This window comes from Amblyraja radiata, chromosome 30 (assembly GCF_010909765.2).
Source record: "Amblyraja radiata isolate CabotCenter1 chromosome 30, sAmbRad1.1.pri, whole genome shotgun sequence".
NCBI lineage: Eukaryota > Metazoa > Chordata > Chondrichthyes > Rajiformes > Rajidae > Amblyraja > Amblyraja radiata.
Window position 1 is genome coordinate 30347443 of NC_045985.1, and position 25358 is coordinate 30372800.

The following is a 25358-nucleotide window of genomic DNA, read 5'->3' on the forward strand; positions in this document are numbered from 1 at the left end:
GTATTTCTGTCGGTGTTAAAATTAACCATTTCTGTTTCTCCTCAAGTTGTCACATTGTTGTCATGTTTTATTCGTCTAGTCTTGCCTGCCTAGCACACCTCTCAGCTTAATCTGAGGAAAGACATTCTTGCCATAGAGGGAGTACAGAGAAGGTTCGCCATACTGATTTCTGGGATGGCAGGACTTTCATATGAAGAAAGACTGGATAGACTGGGCTTGTACTCGCTAAAATATAGAAGTTTGAGGGTGGATCTTATAGAAACTTAGAGCATTTTTAAGGGGTTGGACAGGCTAGATGCAGGAAGATTGTTCCCGATGTTGGGGAAGTCCAGAACTAGGGGTTACAGTTTAAGGATACGAGGGAAGTATTTTAGGACCGAGATGAGAAAATCATTTTTTACACAGAGAGTGGTGAATCTGTGGAATCCTCTGCCACAGAAGGTAGTTGAGGACAGTTCATTGACTATATTTAAGAGGGAGTTAGATGTGGCCCTTGTGGCTAAAGGGATCAGGGGGTATGGAGAGAAGGCAGGGATGGGATAATGAGTTGGATGATCAGCCATGATCATATCGAATGGCGGTGCAGACTCGAAGGGCCGAATGGCCCACTCCTGCACCTATTTTCTATGTTTCTATGTTTAACTATCTGCAACAAATTGTACAGATAATGAAACAAATGTTCTTGTCCCTGCCTCCTGCTAACTCATGTGGACGCAGCCTATCGGAGATGGTACATTAGTTCTGACGAGCGGAAAGGGGAAAGGAACTACTTTCCTGTTACACAAAATTGCTGGAGAAACTCAGCGGGTGCGGCAGCATCTATGGAGAGAAGAAAATAGGCGACGTTTCGGGCCGAAACCAGCAGGACCTCACATCAACACTCCCTGAACAACTGTACTTTCCTTTTAATACGTTTCAGTTTTGATGTCACCATCTTGTTATTCATCGTTGAGTTATCTGTTGCCGTTTCAGTAAGTTAGAGCAGCTTTCCAGTTTTCTGAATTCCAAAATTTCCGATGTTCTCGATTTTCTTAACCAGGAATACCTATGTGCCAATCGAGCAGCCTATTAAACGCCGCTTCCGTATCAGCCTTGACCTCCACCCCCTGGCAACGCGGTCCAGGCACCCATCAACATGTGTGTGAAGTCACTTTATCCGCCCGTTTCCTTTCAACCTTCTTCACCAATGTCCTCTAATCTTTCCACTTCAAACCTGGAAATAGTTCTTGACTTATTATCTTATCGACGTTAGTCATCATTTTATACACTTCTAGCAGCAAAATGTGTGTCAGAAATATCTTCATGTATCTTCATTGGTGATTAGTCGGCAGGGAGTGAATGTAGATAGCGGGCATATCTTGGTTCTTGGTTTATTGGTCCTACAAAATATTCCAAATTGAATTTAAACTGGAGCTGGTGGAGGGAGGACTTAAGCCAGAAAGGGTTATTGGGACTATGAATTTAAATTTTAAACTTTAAATGTAGTTGCGTCTGGTTGGGTAACTATAGTAAGGTGGAGATTATTCCATGCTTTAATTGTGCGGGGGAAGAACGAATTGCTGTACACATCTGTCTTTGTAGCTGGGATCACAAATTGGATCGAATGCCCTCGACTGCTCCTAATTGGTTTGGGTTTGGTGTAGGTCTTGTAGTCTATGTCTAGCTGACCATTTAACATTTTGTAAAAACAGGTCAAACGGTGAGCTTCACGTCTGTCTTGGAGAGGGTTCCACCCCAGAGAATTCAAGATTCAAGATTCAAGAAATTTATTGCCAACAAGTTGATAGGAATGTGTCTTGGTTCGCTCTCGAACATATACAATACAGTACAATACAACCACCACATACACCACAATAAATAATACAGACAATACCGTACGAAGGACAATATATACAGGAAGGACAGTACCCAGCAGCGTCATGTTAAGCGTAGGTGCAAGTGCAAAAGAAAGTTCAAGGTGATTAGTGCAAATTCAAATATCTGATGGCTTGGAGGTAGGTGCTGTCTCTGAAGCGAGATGTTTTACTTTTAATGCTTCTATATCTCCTTCCTGATGGGAGAAGATTAAAGAGGTAATGTGCCGTGTGAAAGTGATCTGCTAAGATTTGTTTGGCCTTTCTGGTGAGTCTTGTTGAGTAAAGTGATGTCACTGAGGGAAGTCTGCTGCAACCGATGATCTTAGAAGCTCGGCGCACTATTCTCTCCAGCCGAATCTAATCCTGCGAGGTTGTGTGACCATACCAGACAAGCATAGAGAATGTGAGTATGCTTTCTATGGTAGACTTATAGAAGTGGGTCATGGCTGGTCGACCGACCCTGAATGTTGTTGAGCTGCCGCAGGAAGTAGAGTCGCTGGTGGCACTTACTAATTATGAGACTGGTGTTGAGCTCCCATCATAGGGATTGATTTATGGTGGTCCCGAGGAACTTAAAGGAGGTGACACTCTCAACCACCTCCATTGATGAAGAGAGGGAGGAGGGGGGTGGCCCTCTTTCTGAAATCAACAACCAGCTCCTTAGTTTTTGAGATGTTAAGTATGAGGTTGTTGTTCTCACACCACCTTACTAGCTCCTCTACTTCACTACGGTAAACGGTTTCGATGTTATTGGTAATACGACCTACCACAGATGTGTCATCTGCAAACTTAAATAACAAGACAGAGTCAGGGTGTGAACAGCAAAAATGTGTGTATACAGAGTACAGAAGAGGTGATAAAACGCAACCCTGGGGGGGCGCCGATGTTCAGGAACCTAGCCAGTGAGACATGGTTACCAATTTTTACCACCTGTTTTCTGTCACATAGAAAGCTATAGATCCATTTACATAGAGATGAGTTGACCCCCAGTTCCTGTAAAGTGTGTATCAACTTTACAGGAACGATGGTATTGAAAGCGGAGCTGAAATCCACAAAAAGAATGCGAGCATATGTGGATCTTTTTGTCAGAAGTTTGGTGACACTCGCTTCTCTCTCATAGGTGTTAGTAACAAATCGATCTACCTGTCTTTGGACACGTTCGGTGGATGAAATGTTTGTATTTGTGTATGGGTCCCATGCTGCAACTGCGTAGTCCAAATGAGGTCTACCGAGGGTGAAGTATAGCTTCTCCTTGACAGAAGTTGAACAATGATGAAAGTTGCGCCTCAGGAAGTTTAGGACACCTGTTGCTTTCACCGTTGCATGATGAGTCTGACCATTCCAACGCAGATCATTCTGCAATTTGATGCCAAGATACTTGGTTTGTTTGGATTCTTCAAGGGTGACACCAAGTATATTGTAAGATGTTTCGCCTGGATTCCTCTTTCTGGTGACACGCATGGTTTCACATTAGGAAGGTTTGAACTGCATGCCCCATTGGTGTGACCACTCAACCATAGTATCGAGATCCTTTTGGAGAGCATCTTCATCATCAGCTGACTTAATTGGACGGTACAGCAAACAATCATCAGCGAATAGTCTGGTCGTACTTGCGACTTTTTCATGGATGTCATTTATGTAAAGCAGAAATATGTGTGGGCCAAGTACTGTGCCCTGTGGTGTACCACTCAACACTGGATGCCAATTGGAGCTCTTTCCATTCACACACACACACGCTGAAGACGTTTTGTCAGGAAACTGGAAATCCATCGCTTCGTGTTGGAACAAATACCATAGAAGTCAAGCTTCCGAAGCAGTCTCTGGTCTGGGATGACATCAAATGCTTTAGAAAAGTCCAGCACAACTAAAACCGTGATGACGTTACTATGAAGGTGCTTGGCCATGTCATTTGTCGTCAGGATAAGGTGACACTCGCATGATCTATGCCTCCTAAATGCATGTTGGTTGTCAGCAAGAATGTTATGTTTGCACACGTGTCTCATCAGATTACTCTCAATTAAATGCTCCAGCAATTTGCAGCAAGTATTTGTTAATGAAACAGGACGATAATTCGCTGGGTTGGTGGTTGAACCCTTCTTAAAGAGAGGAGGGATGTTAGCCTTCCTCCAATCCAGCGGAACATCACCCGAGTCAAGCGATTGTTGAAAAATGAACAGCAAAACTGGAGCCAGTTCTTCGGCTGCGATTTTGTATTGTATTGTATTGTTGTATTGTATTCAAATTTATTGTCATTGTCTCAGTTAGAGACAACGAAATGAATTTCCCTTACAGGCAGTATCATAAAAATAAAAATAAATAAATAATAATAAATAATAAAACATATTAAAAATAAAATAGAATTAAAAAAAAAAAAAGCACAAACACTGAAAGTCCACGACACAACATAACACAGTGGCACCAATGTGAGGAAGGCATCATAGTCCAGCCAGCCTCCTCTCCGTTCTTCCCAGATGTTCACTCGTGGTCGAGGCCTTCCTAGCACCCGCAGTCGCCGCCCCGGGTGGCCCGATGTTCAGGCCCTCACGCCAGGCTGGTGGAACGCAGACTCCGAACCCTGACGGTGAACATCCTCCTCCTCAGCGGCCCGGACCTCCTGAACAGCCGCCTCCCGCAGCCGGAGTCCGCAGCTCCCGAGTCCGCAGCTCCCGAGTCCGCAGCTCCCGAGTCCGCAGCTCCCGAGTCCGCAGCTCCCGTGTCCGCAGCTCCCGTGTCCGCAGCTCCCGAGCCCGCAGGCCGAGCTGGGCAGAGTCGCAGGACCCCGCGCTGTCCAACAGCGCCGCCCGCGTTGGGAGCTCCGCAAACCGCAGCTCCATGATGTCGGTGCAGCAGGTCCAGCACTCCGGGCTCCAGACGGCGACCCCCGGTAAGGCATCGCCAGCCCCGCGATGTATCAGCGCTGTCCCGCCGCTGCTGGAGCTCTGGTCGCAGGAAAGTCCACGCCAATCCAGTAGGTAGGCCGCTGGTGGTGGGGGGGGGGGGGGGGGGGGGGGGGGGGGGGGGGGCGAGGACGCGACTCGAATAAAAGTTGCGTCTTCACCAGGAAGCGGCTGAAGGACGGTATCCCCCGCACCTTACCCTCTTCCCCCACATCAAAACACAAAAAAACCCACAAAAAAACACACTTTTACATAACTAAATAAACAAAAAAACAAAAAGATACCGGGCTGTATGTGGAGGCAGCTGGCATCAGCGCCACCGGAAGTACAACATGATTTGAGGGCTTGATTCTGTATCTGATCTGGTCCAATTGCTTTTGTGGTATTAATGTTGAGCAATAACTTCTTGACACCTTCAAGCTCAATTTTAATAGCAGGCATATCAGCATATGGGCTGGGCGGTAGGACTGGAAATGATGAAAGCTCCACATCTTCCCGGGTGAAAACGTGTTGAAATTGGTTTGCAAGAGCTTCTGCTTTCGCCTGGTCCTCAGTGATCAGACAGTTATTCACTTTAAGCATCTGGACACCAGTGTTGTCTGTCTGTCTGGATTTCACATATCTCCAAAAAGCCTTGGGTTGCTCTCCCCCAAGAATAGAAGAAACATGTTGTCTATGAGCATTCCTAATAGGACGATCGACTTGCTTCCGCACGCTACTAAAATTGTCCCAGTCCAGTGTTGTACCCCTTATTTTGGCACGGATATAAAACTTCCCTTTCATACTGCAGAGACGTTTCAGTTTTGCCGAAAACCAAGGAGGACGCATACGGCCCTTAATTAGTTTTTGAGGATCATGATTTGTGACAATATTATTTAAGGAGTTTCTCAGCCACACCCAGTTGTCATTTACGGATCTTTTAGCTGGTTGCAGGTTGAAGAAATCTTTTCCCAGTTTTTTTGCTATGACGTTAAATTTCTCGCTGTTCACTTTTTCCCAGAGGGAAATTTTACGCGGTGGTTTAGAAGGAACTTTAAGCTTTAAGTGCAGTTTTGCTTGGATAATATAATGGTCGCTAATTCCTGCACACGATGAAACTACCGAAATTAAATCTGGAGTGAACAGTAAACCCTTGACTGATGAGGGCAGCGGAGTGAATGCAGGTCTAACATGATTACATCAGGGAGGAATGTGGAGAGTCTCAACTATCTGGAGACGCGGCAGGTGTGACGGGAGCCCCTCCACCCCCCCCCCCCCCCCCCCCCCCTCACACGGACACCTCCTGGCCGTTGTTGCTGTTGATGAAAACCACGGATGAGGGAAGGGTGCAGGATGTCACGGGCAGGGATCCAGCTTCTCTCCTCTGGTCCGTTGCCTCCCAGTCTTTCAGGTAGTGGATCCCTCTGCCACGCCGCCGGGACTTCAGCAGCCGCTTCACCATGTACACGGGGCCACCGGCAATGATGCGGGCTGGTGGAGGTAGCACAGGAGCGGGACACAGGGAGCTGGAAGATTCACGCTTAACCCGGGATACATGGAAGGTGGGGGTGAATACACATAGACTGGGGCAGTCTAAAGCGGACAGCAGAGCGGTTGATGACTGAGAACAATGAATGGACCAATAAACCGGGCGCCAACTTACTGGACTCAACGCGGAGGACGAGGTCTCGGGTGGACAGGCAGATCCTCTGCCCAGGGCGGTAGCGAGGGACAGGGGTCCGGTGATGATCCGCCCGCCGTCTATACCTGGAAGCGGTGCGGAGCAGAGCAGAACGGGCCTCCCTCCAGGTCTGACGACCGCGGCGCACAAACCGCTGGGCAGAGGGAACGGAGACCTTCTCCTCTTGGTCTGGGAACAGAGGTGGCTGGTAACCTCGGGAGCAGTGGGATGGAGACAAAACGGTGGTAAAACTGGGCCGGAAATTGTGGACATATTCAATCCACACTAACTTACTGGATCAGGAGGTAGGATTGGCGGACACCAGGCAACGTATGATGGTCTCTGGGTCCTGGTTGTCTCTCTCCGGCTGGCCATTAGATTGTGGATGGAACATAGACATATAAACATAGAAAATAGGTACAGGAGTAGGCAATTTGGCCCTTCGAGCCTACACCGCCATTCAATATGATCATGTTTGATCATCCAACTCAGTATCCCATCCCTGCCTTCTCTCCATACCCCCTGATCCCTTTAGCCACAAGGGCCACATCTAACTCCCTCTTAAATATAGCCAATGAACTGGCCTCAACTACCCTCTGTGGCAGAGAATTCCACAGATTCACCACTCTCTGTGAATTGTGCATGTTTCTATAATATCCCCCCTCAATCTTCTAAATTCTAGCGAGTACAAGCCGAGTCTCTCCAGTCTTTCTTCATATGAAAGTCCCACCAACCCAGATGAGAGGCTGACGGAGGAGCCAACTAGGGAGCATAAAGCTTTCCAGATACAAGACCGAAGATAGACACAAAATGCTGGAGTAACTGATCCGTTCAATCAGCGTCTGTGGAGAGAAGGAATGACGGACGCTTCGGGTCGACACCGTCTGATGAAGAGTCTCGACCCGAAACATCACCCATTCCTTCTCTCCAGAGATGCTGCCTGGCCCGCTAAGTTAAGGGCCTGTCCCACGATCATGCGACTGCATGCGGCTAGCGCGGCCTAACGTGGTCGATTGAGCCGTACGACGTCGCGGGGCCCGCCCCACTTCGATCGCCGGAGCCGTATGGAATTGTGCGGAGCTGGTCCCGACATCCCAAACACTGACACTGTCGAAAAACCCCGCGCGCGAACGGCCTGCCGGCCCGCAGCGTCCTGACGGCGTACGCAGCGTCTTGACGGCGTATGCAGCGTCTTGACGGCGTACGCAGCCTTCTTGACGGCGTACGCCTATCGCGTGGCGTTGCGCGATGACGTAACGCTCGACGCCGTGGGACGTCCAAATCCAGTCGGCCCGCCTCCTGCCCAGCTGATTGGTGAGGATGACGTCGGCACCAGCTCCAGACGGTTCCGCGGTTGGAAGTGGGACAGGCCCCGCGAGGATGTCCCGGCACCTTCCCCACCCTCTCCCCCGGCGTGTGCCAACTGCCCCCTCCCAATCCCCGTGATGCCTCAGCCCCGCAATCCGTGACCCCCACTCTCCCAACGATCGTGACCCCCCACCCCCCAATCCCAGTGACCCCCCATCACCCTATCCCAGTAACCCCCACCCTCCAATCCCTGTTTCCCCACGCACCCCCCAACCCCCCAATCCCAGTGTCCCCACGCACCCCCCCCCCAACCCGCCAATCCCAGTGACCCTACCCCCCAATCCCCGTGACCCGGCACCCCCAAAATCCCAGTGACCTCCCACCCCCCAATCCCCGTGACCCCCACCCCCCAATCCCCGTGACCGCGCAACTCCCAATCCCAGTGACCTCTACCCCCCAATCCCTGTGACACCCACCCCCCAATCCCCGTGATCCCCATCCCCCAATCCCCGTGATCCCCACCCCCCAATCCCCGTGACCCCCCATCCCCAATCCCCGTGACAGCCCCTCAATCCCCGTGACCCCCACCCCCCAAGATACCCACCCCCCAATCCCCGTGACCCCCACCCCCCAATCCCCGTGACCCCCCAACCCCCAATCCCAGTGACCTCCACCCCCCAATCCCAATGAACACCAAATCCCCGTGACCCCCCACCCCCCAATCCCGGTGACACCCACCCCCCAATCCCCGTGATCCCCACCCCCCAATCCCCGTGACCACCCCATCCCCAATCCCCGTGACAGCCCCTCAATCCCCGTGACCCCCCACCCCCCAAGATCCCCAACCACCAATCCCCGTGACCCCCCAATCCCTGTGACCCCCAAATCCCCGTGATCCCCCACCCCCCAATCCCCGTGACCCCCACCCCCCAGTGACCCCCCACCCCCCAATCCCAGTAACCCCCAATCCTCGTGAACCCACACCCCCAATCCCAGTGACCCCCCAGCCCTCAATCCCCGTGATTCCCACCCCCCCCAATCCCCGTGACCCCCCATCCCCCAATCCCCGTGACAGCCCCTCAATCCCCATAACCCCCATCCCCCAATCCCCGTGACCCCACACCCCCCAATCCCAGTGACCCACCACCCCCCAAATCCCCGTGACCCCCCACCCCCCAATCCCAGTGAACCCCACTCAATCCCCGTGACCCCCCCACCCCCAATCCCCGTGAACCCCCACACCCCAATCCCCGTGAATCTCACCCCTCAATCCCCGTGACCCCCCATCCCTCAATCCCCGTGACAGCCCCTCAATCCCCGTGACCCCCCACCCCGCAATCCCCGTGACCCCCCACCCCGCAATCCCCGTGACCCCCCACCCCCAATCCCCGTGACACACCACCCCCCAATCCCCGTGACACCCGACCCGCCAATCCCCGTGATCCCCACCCCCCAATCCCCGTGACGCCCAATCCCCGTGACCCCCACCTCCCAAACCCCGTGATCCCCACCCCTAATCCCCGTGACCATCCACCCCCAAACCCCATGATCCCCACCCCTAATCCCCGTGACCCCCCACCCCCCAATCCCCGTGAACACCCCACCCCCCAATCCCCGTGATACCCCCCCCCCCCCCCAGCACCACCACAAGCAGCCACGGACAAACAGCTGGAGAACACACTGGATTTTATTGATCATTTATGTGGCGACAGTGAAGCAGTACACGCCCCCCCAGCAAAGAATCACATTCCCTGATCATCCCCCCCCCCCCCCCCCCAATCCCCCCCCCCCCCCCCCACACAGTCCACGGGTGGCTGTGACGTCACATCGCCAGGAACCTCTCCACCCCCCCCCCCGCCGAGCGGTTCGGACCTCGGGTCAACCAGCGCTGCAACGCTCCAGCTGTGATTCATTCCCACCAGATGTTGATCGGGACTGATCCCCCCTGAACCCCGTCATTGCAGGAACATTATGGGAAGCAGCAGCCCCCCCCCCCCCACCCCTCCCCCCCCCCAGTGCAGTCAGTAAATGAGCAGCGACCCACAGAGCGAAGCGTAAAGTCCAAATTCCCAAATCAGCTGTAGATGCGCTCATTGCTCACCCACCCCCCCACCATTACACCGCCCCCCAACAGCAGAAACCCCGCCAACTTGTCCCGCTCTCCACCGACGCTCCTGTACCGGCGGCGGCGGCGGCACACGGCGGCCCTGGGGGAGACAGACAGACAGAGAGAGAGTTGGTTACAGAGCGACACAAGCCCACCCGTGTAGCAGTAGTACTAACCCCTGCCCCCTGCCGGCAATACACTCCCCCAGCACCACAGGACAGTACAGCACAACAACAGGCCCTTCAGCCCACACTGTCTGTGCCGACCATGCTGCTGACACCAACTATCTGTCTGCGCGTCACCCCCCCCCCCCCCCCCTCCGCTCCCCGCATGTCCACGTGTCCATCCGCAAGTCTCTTTAACGTCACTGTCGTGTCTGTGTCGCACACCCTCCCACCCATCCCCTCAATTATCAGCTATAAAATCATCCCCCCCGGGGGAATAACTGAGCCCCCCCCCCGTAAATACCCACCCCTCCCCTCACTGGATATAATAACCCCCCCCCCCAACACATACACACACACCGCTGGCATAAACCTCCCCCCCAAACTCCCACCCCACTACATACACACAAACGGTAGCCCCTCCCCTCGCAACGGGGCATTAAATCCACAGCTCCCCCGCCGGGTATACCGACCCCCCCCCCCCTTCCCCGATGATAAACCCCCACCCCCTCACCGGGAATTATACCCACTGCCCCCCTCCCTCCATCAGAATAAACGCCACCCCCACAGGGTTTGCGGGGGGTCCCACTTCCTACCTCAGGCTGGAGCAGAGGAATTTGATCAGTTTTCCCCGCGCTCCGAGGCTGCGGAGGGAAGTAGCGACGTTACACGTCAACTGTCGACGCCGTGGGTGCAGTGAGGCGCGGACGGACAGACACGCGAGCACGGGGACGCGCACAGAGGGATTCGCACGGACACTTACACGAGGGCGGGAGCGGGGACGCGCACAAACGGTCACAGCGCAGACACGTGGGCAGATACGCAAGGGTCACACTGACGCGCACAAAAATACACGGACGCACGCAGACACACACGGACACGCGCAGACACACGGACACGCGCACAGACACACATGGCCACGCGCAGACACAGACACAAAACTTACTCTTGGTGGCATTGTAGCCGCTCTTCCCCGCTGTAAAACACAGAAACAGTTCTCAACCCTCAGCTCTCAACCCAATCACACAGCGGACACGGGCTGGGCTGTGACCGGGAAGAGTGGGACAAGAGCTGGGCCCGGCTCCCACACCGGCCCCCACACCCACACCGGCCCCCACACCCACACCCACTCCGGCCCCCACACTGACCCCCACACCGGCCCCCACACCCACCCCCACCCCCACACCGTCCCCCACATCCACACCGGCCCCCACACCCACACCCACACCGGCACCCACCGCCACACCGGCTCCCACACGCACACCGGCCCCCACACCCACCCCAACCCCCACCCCAACCCCCACACCCACAACGACCCCCACCCCCACACCGGCCCCCACACACACACACCAGCTCCCACACGCACACCGGCCCCCACACCCACACCGGCCCCCACAACCACACCGGCCCCCACACCTACACCCCCAGCAGCCCCCATACCCACACCGGCCCCCACACCACAGCCACAACGGCCCCCACATCCACACCGGAGGGCGAGATAGGGGGATGGACGGTGAGGTGTGGGAGTGAGATGGAGTGTGAGGTAGAACGAGGGAAGGGGGGGAAGAGGGGGTGGGAGGGAGAGTGGAGATGGGGAATTGCGGGGGGAGGGAGGAGAGAGAGAGGGAGGGGGCGGGCGGGGGAGGCGGAGGGGAGATGAATGGGAGGAACAGATGGAAGGGAGGTGGAGATGGAGGGGGAGGAGTGTGGGGCAGATTGAGTTTTACTCGGTGTTTCCGCTGGGTCAGACCACGGGGTGGAGGTGCGCGGAGGATGATGCTGACACATGAGGCGGGCGGGAGGTCACGTTGACCCGTGGCAGAGTTGCGGTTTGAGAGAGGAGGATTGGAGAATTATCCCCCCTCCCCCGGGGGCTGCAATGTGTTCGCGCTGCACGAGGGGTGGGGGGAGCAGAGACCCTCAGCCCGATGGATGTCCGGCCCGAGCTGCCAGGCAGAGAACCAGCGGCCCAGAGCCGGCAAATGGGAGCAATGTCCACGGGCCCCTGAAGGGCAGACACAGACACGGTGGGCCGAAGGGCCTGATACTGTGTTGTCTGGACCCGGCCGTGTGCTCCTATCCCCACGCGGCAGAAGGGGCGGGCGGAGAGAGGTCGAGACGGGGGTCTGGGGGTCTGGGGAGGGAGCGGGGAGGAGACGGGAGACAGAGGGAACAACGTGACGTCTTTTATCAGAAGAGGCGGGGGTCGGGGGGAGGTTGAAGGTCGTAGTTCGGGGGGAGGTTGAGGGGCATGGGTCGGGGTGGGGTTGAGGAGAGGACGCCCCTCCACTGTCTCCCCCCACTCCTACCTTGTTTCTTCTTCCAGTAGAGGACTCCCCCCACGAGCGCAGCCACCGCCAGCACCAGGACAGCGAACACCAGGACAATGGTCATCACGTTGATGCCCGACTTGCGGACTGTCCCAGTTTCACAAACACAGGCGGATGAGAGACAGAGACCGGGTCCCGGATCCCCCTCCCACCCAATCATCCTTCCCCTAGTCTCACTCACCCCCCTTCCCCTTCTGCCCCCTCATCTCCTTCCCGAGCTGCTTCCCTCCTCACCCACCTGTCCTGAGCGCTACCCCACCCCTCCTCACCAACTCCCCCACCCTCCCCCCCATCTCATATCCCGCCCCCCTCCAATCTCTCGCTCTCCCCCCTCCCTCACCCAGTCCTCTATTTCCTAAGCCTCCCCTTTCCTCTCTCCGATCTCCCGCTCCCCCCTCACCCCCCCCCCCCCCCCCCCCCCCGCCCACACTCACCCAGGAAGACCTCGAGGGGTTCGGACAGCCCCGGGTGCTCTACACGACAGGAGAGCGGGGCCGTGTCCCCGGGCTCCACGTGGACCCAGCGGCCCTGCTGGAAGGTGCCGTCGTGGTTGGGCAGCGTCCCGTGGGAGCGGCTCTCATCCAGGACCAGGCCGTCCCGCACCAGGTTCACCTCGATGGACCGCGGGTAGAAGCCCGTGGTGAAACACCACACGCGGCTCCCATCCCCCGACAGGAAGATGCTCACCTCGGGCTGAACTGTGGGGAGAGGCTCAGTGAGGGGGGGACAGTGAGGGGGGGACAGTGAAGGGGGTAGACAGTGAGGGGGAGATAGTGAGGGGGGGCAGTGAGGGGGGGGACAGTGAGGGGGAGACAGTGAGGGGGGGGACAGTGAGGGGAGACAGTGGGGGGGTGACAGTGAGGGGGGGCAGTGAGGGGGTGCAGTGAGTGGGAGAGAGTGAGGGGGAGACAGTGAGGGGGAGACAGTGAGGGGGGGACAGTGAAGGGGGGCAGTGAGGGGGAGACAGTGAGGGGGAGACAGTGAGGGGGACACAGTGAAGGGGAGACAGTGAGGGGGAGACAATGAGGGGGGCAGTGAGGGGGAGACAGTGAGGGGGAGACAGTGAGGGGGGACAGTGAGGGGGGACTGTGAGGGGGGAACAGTGAGGGAGGGGCAGTGAGGGGGAGACAGTGAGGGGGGGACAGTGATGGTGGGACAGTGAGGGGGAGACAGTGAGTGGGGGGCAGTGAGGGGGAGACAGTGAGGGGGGCAGTGAGGGGGAGGCAGAGAGGGGGGGGGACAGTGAGGGGGGGGACAGTGAGGGGGAGACAGTGAGGGGGGGACAGTGAGGGGGAGACAGTGAGGGAGGGCAGTGAGGGGGAGACAGTGAGGGGGGGGGCAGTGAGGGGGAGACAGTGAGGGGGGGCAGTGAGGGGGGGAGACAGTGCGGGGGGGCAGTGAGGGTGGGACAGTGAGGGGGTAAGTGAGGGGGAGACAGTGAGGGGGAGACACTGAGGGGGGCAGTGAGGGGGGGGCAGTATTGGGGAGACAGTGAGGGGGGAAAAGTGAGGGGGAGACAGTGAGGGGGGGGGCAGTGATGGGGAGACAGTGAGGGGGGACCAGTGAGGGGGGCAGTGAGGGGGAGACAGTGAGGGGGAGACAGTGAGGGGGAGACAGTGAGGGGGAGAGTGTGAGGGGGAGACGGAGAGGGGGAGGCAGACAAGGGTGAAAGAGAGAGTGGTGGCGAGAGTGGTGGGAGAGAGGGGGAGAGAGTTTGAGGGGAGAGTGGGGAGGCGACAATAAAGGGGGAGGAGGTACGGAAAGGGGGAAAGAGGGGAGAGATTGGGGGCGTGAGAGATGGAGAATGGGAGGGAGATGGAGAGGGGAGGAGAGAGGGCGTGAGAAAGGGGGGAGACAGAGGGAGGGGGAGGAAGATGGTGAGGACGAGGGGGGAGAGTAGGTACAGAGAGAGAGAGAGGGGGGAGACACAGAGAGAGGGGGATAGGGGAGAGAGAGAGAGAGAGAGAGAGAGAGAGAGGGGGAGGGGGAGGACACAGGGGTGAGAGGGGGAGAAATGGGGAGAGAGAGGGAAAGAGAGGAAGAGAGCGAGGGGCTGAGGGTGCGGAGAGGGGTGGGAGAGAGGGGTGAGAGTGGGAGAGAGAGGGGCAGAGTGAGGGGGGCAGAGAGAGGAGGGGAGAGAGAGGAGAACATAGAAGGCGATAGAGAGAGGGGGCAAAGTGAGAGGGGGAGAGAGAGAAGGAAAGATAGAAAGGGAGAGAGAGGGGAGGGAGAGAGGGACAGGGTTTGGAGAAGGCACGGAAGAGGGGGAGACAAAGAGCAAGGGGGAGAGAGTGGGTGAAAGAGAGAGGGGGAGAAACTACAGAGAGGGGGGTGGGAGAGAGGGATGAGAGGACGAGAGGGAGAGGGGGGTAGATAACGGTGGGAGACAAAGAGAGGGAGAGAGAGGTGGGGGGAGAGGGGTAGAGAGGGGGAGGTGAGAGAGGGAGGTGAGAGAGGGGGCAGAGAGAGGGGGAGAGAGAGAGAGAGAGGGAGAGAGAGAGGGGGAGAGAGAGGCAGGGGGAGAGAGAGAGGGAGAGAGAGAGAGGGGGGGAGAGATAGAGCGGGGGGAAGAGAGAGAGGGGGGAAGAAAGAGAGGGGGAGAGAGAGGGGGAGAGAGAGGGGGGAGGTGAGAGAGGGGGAGAGAGCGAGGGAGATAGAGGGGAGAGGGAGTTGGGGGAGAGAGAGAGGGGGGAGAGAGAGAGAGAGGGGGAGAGAGAGAGAGAGAGAGGGGATAGAGGGGGAGAGAGAGAGAGGAGAGAGAGGGAGAGAGAGGGGGGGAAGAGAGAGGGAGAGGGGGATAGATAAGGGTGGGAGACAAAGAGAGGGAGAGAGAGGTGGGGGAGAGGGGTAGAGAGGTTTAGGTGAGAGAGGGAGGAGAGAGATGGGGGGAGAGAAGAGGGTGGGGGAGAGAGAGAGGAGGGAGAGAGGAGGGAGAGAGGGGGAGAGAGAGAGGGAGAGAGGGAGATAGGAGTGAGAGGGGGGTGCGAGAGAGAGAGAGGGGGAAGATAGAGAGGGGGGAAAGAGAGAGAGAGGGAGAGAGAGAGAGGGAGAGAGAGAGAGAGGGCGCGATAGAGAGGGAGAGAGAGAGAGATGTGGGGAGAGGGAGGGGGGGGAGAGAGAGAGGGGGAGAGAGAGAGAGGGGGAGAGAGAGGGGAGAGAGAGGGGAGAGAGAGAGGGGGAGAGAGAGGGGGAGAGAGTGAGAGGGGGTGAGGGGGTGAAAAGAGAGAGAGAGGAGGGAAGAGAGAGAGAGAGAGGGGGGAAGAGAGAGAGGGAGAGAGAGGGGGGGAGAGAGGGGGAGAGAGAGAGGGGGGATAGAGAAATGGAGAGAGGGGGAGAGAGAGGGGGAGAGAGAGAGAGGGGGAGAGGGGGGAAGAGAGAGAGAGAGTGGGAAAGAGAGAGAGAGGGGGGGAAGAGAGAGAGAGAGGGGAGAGAGAGAAGGGGTGAGCGAGTGAGAGGGTGAGAGAGAGGGGGAAGAGAGGGTGAAGAGAGGGGGGAAGAGAGGGGGAATGATAGGGGGAATGATAGGGGGTGAGGGGTGGGGGCAAGATGACTGATCCACTCACCGGGGGTGAGGTGACTCTGTCCGGCCTGGACATATTTCTGCAGCCACTCGATACACGTCTCCTCCAGGTAGGCCTTGTTCTGAAGGTTGTAGCCCGTGTTCCGGTCCCACTCGTGTTTGGTCAACAACCCCCAGGGTACGGGCGTCACCCACACCATGTGCTCCTTGTCGAAGCTGATGAAGTCCTCTCCGTCCCAACCGTACTGGCAAAACCCGGCGCTGGAACCGTCCGAGCGCAGCTCACAGCCGTACATCATCTGGACAGTGTGGATCCCTGCAACACACGGCCCTCAGTGGGGGTGTCCGCACCCCCCCCCCCCCCCCCACACACACACACACACACACGTGGTACATCCCCCCCCCCCACACACACACACACACACACACACACACGTGGTACATCCCCCCACACACACACACACGTGGTACATCCCCCCCACACACACACGTGGACCATTACCTCCCCCCACACGTGGTACATCCCCCCCCACACACACACACGTGGTACATCCCCCCCCCCCACAAACACACGTGGTACACCCCCCACACACACACACACGTGGTACATCCCCCCCCCACACACACACACACGTGGTACACCCCCCCCCACACACACACGTGGTACATCCCCCCCACACACACACGTGGTACACCCCCCCCCCCACACACACACGTGGTACACCCCCCCCCCACACACACACACACACGTGGTACATACCCCCCACACACACACACGTGGTACACCCCCCCACACACACACACACGTGGTACATCCCCCCCCCCACACACACACACGTGGTACATCCCCCCCACACACACACGTGGTACACCCCCACACACACACACACGTGGTACATCCCCCCCACACACACGTGGTACACCCCCCCCCCCCCCCCCCCCCACACACACACGTGGTACATCCCCGCTCTCACCTCCACTCTGGTTGGTTCGCCGCTCCAGGGTCTGGATGTTGAACTTGGACCTCGTCTCCCAGCGCCGCGCCCTCTGTGTCTCCCGCTCCCAGTAGTCGGCGCCCCGACTCTCCGCCATCCAGCGCTGCCGCGGCTCAGCCCTCTGACTCACGCTGTCGTAGTAATCAATCTGCTCATCGTCCACGTATCCGACCGCCGTGAACTCAGGGATCCCCGAGCCCGGGGTCACCCCCGTGAAGAAATAACGTAGCGAGTGGGAGCCTGGAACCGGGAGTGGAGTCAGAGACAGCGGGAGATACACAGACCCCCCCCACACACACACACGCCCACACACACACACACACCCTCACACACACCCACACGCACACAGACCCCCCCACACACTCACCCGCACCCACACACATACACACCCACACACACACACACGCACATACACCCCACACACACATACCCACAGACACACCCCACACACGCACATACACACCCCACCCCCACACACACACACCCCGCCCCCCACACACACACACACCCTACCCCCACCCTCCCCCACCAATCCCCTGTAGTGTGAGGGTGAGTGTAAGGCGTGTGATCAAGTCCCCCATGGCAGCTGATCCAGAAGATTAAGACACAAGAAATCCACGGTGATTTAATGTAGTTGCCTTGGAGATACAGCATGGACACAGGCCCTTCAGCCCACCCAGTTCATGCTGACCATCGATCACCCATTCACACGTGTTCCATTTTATCCCACTTTCAAATCCACTTCCCACACACCAGGGATATTTTACAAAGGCCCATTAACCTGCACAATGCCCCCCGCTAGAGGGTGTAGTTATGCTGAGATGTACAGGGCAAGGTTTATTTACACAGATAAGTGGGGCCTGGAACACATTGCCAGGGGTGGTGGTGGAGGCAGATATTGTGTAGTCTGGCCGGCTCCTGCCCTCACACTGCCCGCCCAACGTCCATGCATCGCCCAGTCTCCTGCATGGCCGTGCCTCACCCATTAACGTGCCCGCACTGAGCTGTGCCCAGCACTGGGTCTCGGGATAAGACTCACAGTCGCACAGTTCAACTCTTCTGTCATTGTGTGGCATCTTTTGCCTGTTCATCTCTGCCCTTGTCCATCTTCCCATCAACCCCCTCCCCCCCACCTTGTATCCACCTATCACTCACCAGCCCTTCCCCCACCTCTTCCAGCTTTATCCCCACCCCCCCACCACCACGTATCCACCTATCACTCACCGGACACTCCCCCACCTCTGCCCGCTCCCCCCCCCCCCCCCCCACCACCATGTATCCACCTATCACTCACCAGATCCTCCCCCACCTCTTCCCGATCTCTACCCACCACACCAGAATCAAGAACCAGAGAGCTAGGTTTAAGGTGAGGGGGGCAAAATTTAATAACAACTTGGTGGCAGGCTTTTCACTCCAAGAGTGATGGGTGTTTGGACCGAGCTGCCAGAGGCCGGGTCAAACCTGTCCTCACCCTCTACACTTCTCCTTTCACCTCTCACTTTCTCCAAGTTGAAGGTGTAGCCATGAGCATTAGCGTGGGCCCCAGCTGTGCCTGCCTTTTTATTATGTACATCAAACAGTCCTAGAAACATAGAAAATATAGAACAATAGGTGCAACATTAGACCATTCGGCCCTTCATGCTAGCAGCGCCATTCAATATGATCATGGCTGATCATCTAAAATCAATACCCCGTTCCTGCTTTTTCCCCACATCCCTTGATTCCTTCATCCCTAAAGGGTTAATTTAACTCGTGAATTGATGTATCTTGAATACATCCAGTGAATTGACCTCCACAGATTCACAATTTTCTAGGTGAAAATGTTTTTCCTGATCTCGGTCCTAAATGGCAGAAGTTTTCGGATGATACAGCTGTTGTCGGCCTCATTAAAGGGGGCAATGAGGAGGAATACAGAGACATTATAAGTAACTTTGTGGAGTGGAGCGCACACAATAACCTCCATCTTAACACCAAAAAAACAAAGGAGATAGTGGTGGGCTTCAGGAGGGGGAGGAGGAGGACTCAATCAACGCCGATCACCATTAAGGGCACTGAGGTGGAGGTGGTTGCTAATCACAGGTACCTTGGGGTGCAGCTTGACAGTGAGCTGAACTGGAAGTGTCATATGGAGGCGGTGTACAGGAAGGGACAAAGCCGACTGTATTTTTTAAGGAGGCTGAGGTCTTTTAATATCTGCCAACCCCTACTGTGCAGTGTCTACCATTCAGTGGTGGCCAGTGCTCTGTTTTTTGCTGTGGCCTGTTGGGGAGATGGCGCCCGTATAGCGGATAAAAACAGACTGGACAAACTAATCAGGAAGGCCGGCTCAGTGGTCGGGGCTGAGCAACGAACGGTCCAGCAGGTGGCAGAGGCCAGAACTCTAAATAAACTAGGTTCTATAATGACAAACCCCACTCACCCACTCCATGCCCTGAAGGTGATCAAGAGCAGCATCTTCAGTCAGAGGCTGATTGCACCAATGTGCAAAACGGAGAGATACAGGAAGTCCTGTTTACCAGCTGCTATAAGACTTTATAATGAGCATAAATAACTGCACTTTTTTTTAAATTAATTGTATTTTAACTTGTATTTTAACGCATTTTAACTTGTTATGTATGAAAGCGTGGTGTTATGTTTGTCTTGAAGCTGTCGTGGCACTGTAATTTCCTGAAAAGGATTATTAAAGGAATAATCATAATCAATCAATCATCAATCATAATCAAATGGCCTACCCCTTATTCTTAAACTTTGTCTAGACAAAAATGCTGGATACACTCAGCGGGTGAGGCAGCATCTATGGAGCGAAGGAAATAGGCAACGTTTCAGGCCGAAACCCTTCTTCAGACTGATGTGAGGTTGGGGGGGAGGGGGGGAGAAGAAAGGAAGAGGTGGAGCCAGAGGGCTGAGGGAGAGCTGAGAAGGGGAGGAGACAGCAAGGACTACCTGAAATTAGAGAAGACAATGTTCATACCGCTGGGGATGCAAACTGCGCAAGCGTAATATGAGGTGCTGCTCCTCCAATTTAATCGCCCCCCTCTGACAAATGTCCTTCTTAAACCGTGGCATCTGGTTCTGCCAACAGCAGGAACAATGTTCCTGAATCTATCCTGTCCAATCCTTTAAGAATTGTATATGTTCCTATAAGATCACCTCCCATCCTTCTAAATTCCAGTGAATATAGGCCCAATCGACCAATTCTTTCATCATATGTCAGTCCCGCCATCCCGGCAATTAACCTGGTGAACCTACACGGCACTCCCTAAATAGCAAGAATGTCCATCCTCAAATTAAGAGACCAAAGCTGCACACAATACTCCAGGTGTGGTCTCACCAGGGCCCTGTACAACTGCCGTAGGGCCTCCTTGCTTAAAAATTCAAATCCTCTTGCAATGAAGGCCAAATTCTCCAATGCCTGCTGTACATGCATGCTTACATTCTGTGACTGATGTACAAGGACACCTAGGTCTCGTTGCACCTCCTCTTTTCCTAATCTGACAACATTCAGACAATAATCTGATTTCCCGTTCTTGCCAACAAAGTGGATAACCTCACATGTATCCACATTATACTGTATCTGCCAAGCACTTGCCCACTCACCCAACCTATCCAAGTCACCCTGCAGCCTCATAGCATCCTCCTCGCATCTCACACTGCCACCCAGCTTTGTGTCATCTGCAAACTTGGAGATGTTACATTTAATTTCCTCATCTAAATCATTAATATATATTGTAAATAACAATATTTTGTCCTTGTTCCAAACGTACACTGGCACCTCCCACAACTCTTTCTCCACTACATCAACATCGGGTCTCCCTCCTGCACCCGTGCAGAACTCATTGATTTAATTAACTTCATCACTAACCCACCTGACCTCACATTCACCTGGACTTTCTCTGAAGCCGCTCTCCCCTCTCGTGATCTCTCTGTCTCCAACACTGGGGACAGACTCATGACTGATGTCTGCTACAAACCTACCGACTCACAGTTATCTCCACTACACCACCTCCCACCCTGACTTTTGCAAATACACTATTCCCTGCTCCCAATGTGTTTGCCTCTGTCTCATCTGCTCCCAAGATGGGACTTTCCACTCCATCGATAGGTGATGTTTTGGGCTGAGGACATTCTTCAGACTCTCCAGAAATGCTGCCTGACCTGTTGAGTAACTCCAGCACTTTATGTCCTCTTGTGTAATAACCAACCAACATCTACAGTTCTTTGTTTCTACTACTTAATATGCCGTAAGACCAGCAGCACCGCCTCTTTTATAATGTGGATTCATTGCAAGACATGGCTGTTCATTTCCTGTAATTCTTGGCTTCTATGACCTTCTGCACTGTGAATACAGATGCAACCTCACCAATCTCCTGTGGATTCACACACACACCATCATATTCATCCTGCACCCATTCTCATCTCTCAATAATTACAATGTTGCTCTTTACATACGTGTAGAAACTCTCAGGATAATCCCTTAACTTATCTGCTAAATCTCTCATCTCCATTATTTACCTCCTGATCTCCCTGATTCAATGTACCAGGGGTTATTATGCTGTGCCCAGCCCGACACTGACCCTCACCCACTGACTGGTCAACCCTGTGCCCATCTGATCACTGACCCCACACATCCCCTGACCGGAACAAGGTGCCCAGCCCGACACTGACCCTCACCCACACACTGACCCTCACCCACACACTGCCCCTCACCCACACACTGCCCCCTCACCCACACACTGCCCTCACCCACACACTGACCATCACCCCCACACTGACCCACACCCACACACAGACCCACGCACTGCCCCTCACCCACACACTGCCCCTGCCCCACACACTGCCCCTGCCCCACACACAGCCCCTCAGCCACTGTGTGTGTGTGTGTGTGTGTGTGGGGTGGGGACTGGGTTATCAGCCCACCAGTGCCCATCACCCACACACTGCCCCTCACCGACACACTGCCCCCCAGCCACTGTGTGTGTGTGTGTGTGTGTGTGTGTGTGGGGGGGGGGGTGACTGGGTTGTCATCCCACCAGTGCCCGTCACCCACCTGCAGCCTGTGCTCCAGCCAGGAGGGCGGGCAGCAGCATCAGCAGCATTAGCATCAGCATCAGCTGCAGCATCAACGGGCACAACATGGTCCCACCGACTGTCCAGTTTGGGGTGAGTTTGCCAGTCCTGGGCGCATGCGCGGTTCACTCTGCTCCGCTCGCCCCGCCCGCTCCGCCCCCGCACCCCGCGCTGATTGGTCGGCGCCGTGTCCGCGGCCAATCTCAGTCCTGCGCGCCCGTGAGTCACCGGTCTCCGGGCAGAAGAGCCCCGTGAAGTTGGAAAAAAATAGCCCAGCCTGTCCAATCAGCAGCGCAGCTGGCGCCGCGTCACCGGTTGCCGGGTAGAGTAGAGTTCGGCAGGTTAGCTCACATGAAAGCGAAACTTTGAAGCGGGAGTGAGAGGTGGGGCCCACCGACACAGACCCTGACACAGACCTTGACACAGACCCTGACACACACACCCTGACACACACACCCTGACACAGACCCTGACACACAGACCCTGACACACAGACCCTGACACACACACACCCTGACACACACACACCCTGACACACACACCCTGACACACACACCCTGACACACAGACCCTGACACACACACCCTGACACACACACCCTGACACACACACCCTGACACACACACCCTGACACACACACACCCCGACACAGACCCCGACACAGACCCTGACACACACACCCTGACACACACACCCTGACACACACACCCTGACACATACCCTGACACAGACCCTGACACACAGACCCTCACACACACCTGACACAGACCCTGACACACAGACCCTGACACACACACCTGACACAGACCATGACACACAGACCCTGACACACACACCCTGACACACAGACCCTGACACACACACCCTGACACAGACCCTGACACACACACACTGACACAGACCCTGACACACACACACACACTGACACACAGACCCTGACACAGACCCTGACACACACACCCTGACACACACACCCTGACACACAGGCCCAAGCAGAGGAATCGAATTACTGAAGCACATTGAATGGTCGGGTGGCATCTGTGGATGGAGAGGGATGGTTCATGTTTCGGGTCGCGGCCCTGCCTCGGGGGTTGAGGGGAGAGAGCCAGTACAACGAGGATAGACACAAAAAGCTGGAGTAACTCAGCGGCTCAGACAGCATCTGAAGAAGGGTCTCGACCAGAAACGTCACCTGTTCCTTCTCTCCACAGATGCTGTCTGAGCCGCTGAGTTACTGCAGCTTTTTGTGCCTGTCTACAGTGTAAAGCAGCATCTGCAGTTCCTTCCTACACTGTATAACGCGGGGATGGGGTGAGGTCGATGCCGGCAGGTGACAGGAGGAACCGGGTGAGGAGGGACCGTATTCCTGGCCCTGTGACACGGGGCTGTGACTTGTTCCCTGTGTCCGGATCAGTTCCCTGTCTGTATTCCCCACCCTGGGACACGGAGCTGTGATGTTCTCTGCTTCCCTCGGCCGTGGCCGTGAGGGTTCGGCCGGAGAGAGCCGGCCCGCGAGGTTGACGATGGAGTGAACTGATCCGTGCCAGTCCGTGCTGAGGGCGGAGCTTGTGGGAAGCGGCTGCCGGCGGCCAGGGAGAAGTTGGACTGCGGACTGTGGACGGTGAGCGGGGATTCCCGGGATGTAACAGCATCGTGCTGACACCAGCACTCTGCACCATGGTGTTATAAACCTCACAGTCATAGATTCATGCAGCGTGAACACAGGCCCTTTGGCCCAACTTGCCCACGCCGACCAACATGCCCCATCTACACTAATCTCACCTGCTGGAGTTTGGCCCATCTCCCTCTAACTCTGTCCAGTACATGTCCCTGTCTAAATGCGTCTTATAAGTCGTGATAGTACCTGCCTCAACTACGTCCTCCAGCAGCCCGTTCCATACACCACTCTGTACAAGACCAGCCTCCTACACTCAGGACCCAGCCTATCCAGCCTCTCCCCATAGCTCAAACCCTCCTGACCACGTAGCATCTTAGTAAACATTGTTGCACCTTTACCAGTTTAATGACAGGGCAACAGGTACTGCACAGAGTTCAGCAAATACGGCCTTACCAAGGAGCTGTGATTGAATGGCGAAGTAGACTTGATGGGCCGAGTGGCCTGATTCCGCTCGTATCACCTATGAACATGATTTCCCAACTCCTGTTCCCAACACTTTGATTGATGAAGGCAAGCGTGTCACTCGCCTCCTTCACCCCCCTGTCAACCTGTGTCACCACCTTCATGGAACTATGTCCCTTCCCCCCAGGTCTCTCAGTCCCACAACATTCCCCACAGCTCCAGCACTTACGGCCTAAGTCCTGTGCCTCCACCTTGCTACACCTTGTGTTTATTGTAATTAAACTCCATCTGCCATTTCTTGGCCCCATTGTCCCAGGTGATCAAGATCCCAGTATAGATCACCGTCACTGTCCCTCTGTGGAGAGAGAAACACAGGCAACGTTTCAGGACTGAGGCCCTTCGACACAAATCACAAGAATGAAGCTGGGTGCCGTGAATCAAATCACAAACAGGTATTCCACCTGTCCCCTCCTTCCCCACGCCTCCTTTCATGTGCTTCCCATCCCCCTCGCCCCTCATTGTGGACCAAAGGGCCTGTTCCTGTGCTGTACTCTTCTATGTAGTTCATTAGCACAGGACACTCTGTCCACCCCACTGGCACGAGACCATCCCTCTGTCCGCGCCACTGGCACTAGACCCACCGCTGTCTGGACTGACACTGGACCCACGTGTATTCAGTTCACTGGCACTGTGTCCCACATCTGTCCAGACAACTGGCATTGAATCCCACATCTGTCCGGACCCCTGATACTGAGTCCCACATCTGTCCGGACCCCTGGCAATAAATCCCGCATCTGTCCGGACCCCGGCACTGAATCCCTCATCTGTCCGGACCCCTGGCACGGAATTGCACCTGCATTTAGTCCACGTGTAGGTAAGAAGTGCAAGATGCTGGTTTAAACCGAAGATAAACACAAAATGCTGGATTGGAGTAACTTAACGGACAGGCAGCATCTCACGGGAATGGACACATTCCTTCTCTCCGGAGATGCTGCCTGTCCCGCCGAACTATCATTACTCCATCATTGTGTGTAGATATTCTGCATTCAGTCCACTGCTGACTGAATAGAAGGGCTGCGCGCTGCCTTTGGGCAGCAACAACAGCAGCAGCGGCGGCAGCGGCGTTATCCAGAGCAGAAACTCAACCTGTACAGACTCGCTCAAACCAGCAACTGCTGACTCATCAGCCGCGCTCTGCTCCCATTGGCCAGCGCCACGACTGGCAGCCGCGCCCCGCTGCAGCTTCACAGCGAAGGTGAAACCGGTGGGAATCCCCTGGTGGCGTGGGGGAGTTGAGAGGGGGTGGGGGGTGGATCGAAGAGGGGGGTGGAGGGGAGGTGAGAGGTGGAGGGGAGATGGGAGGGGAGAGGGGGA

General features: G+C 55.7%; 1 protein-coding gene and 1 long non-coding RNA gene across 3 annotated transcripts; both read right to left on the minus strand.

Annotated features, from left to right (window-relative positions):
• Nucleotides 1–1320: 1320 nt before the first annotated feature.
• LOC116990225 lies at nt 1321–5901 on the minus strand. The gene is made up of 3 exons (XR_004416480.1): nt 5884–5901; nt 4444–4446; nt 1321–1357 (listed from the first exon to the last, which is right to left on the minus strand). It is a non-coding gene; the product is annotated as an uncharacterized LOC116990225 (long non-coding RNA).
• A 3492-nt stretch (nt 5902–9393) lies between these two features.
• LOC116990226 (H-2 class I histocompatibility antigen, Q9 alpha chain-like) lies at nt 9394–22059 on the minus strand. 2 transcript variants are annotated; one of them, XM_033047770.1, is made up of 8 exons: nt 21885–22059; nt 16817–17077; nt 15886–16158; nt 12757–13020; nt 12302–12409; nt 10939–10968; nt 10589–10636; nt 9394–9928 (listed from the first exon to the last, which is right to left on the minus strand). In XM_033047770.1, the coding sequence occupies exons 1-7, from the start codon at nt 21970–21972 to the stop codon at nt 10614–10616; spliced, it is 1047 nt and encodes a 348-aa protein (XP_032903661.1). In that variant the 5' UTR covers nt 21973–22059; the 3' UTR covers nt 9394–9928; nt 10589–10613. The 2 variants fall into 2 exon arrangements, with proteins under 2 accessions (XP_032903661.1, XP_032903662.1); XM_033047771.1 differs by lacking the exons at nt 9394–9928; nt 10939–10968 and having other exon boundaries at nt 10593–10636.
• Between the last annotated feature and the right edge of the window lie 3299 nt (nt 22060–25358).

Excerpts from the sequence above, each read along its gene's own strand:
- LOC116990226 (XM_033047770.1), bottom strand. The coding sequence starts at position 21,972 with ATGTTGTGCCCGTTGATGCTGCAGCTGATGCTGATGCTAATGCTGCTG. Across the intron at positions 17,078-21,884 it reads GGCTGGAGCACAGGCTGCAG|GCTCCCACTCGCTACGTTAT; the intron begins GTGGGTGACGGG and ends TCCCGGTTCCAG. Across the intron at positions 16,159-16,816 it reads GCGAACCAACCAGAGTGGAG|GGATCCACACTGTCCAGATG; the intron begins GTGAGAGCGGGG and ends CGTGTGTTGCAG.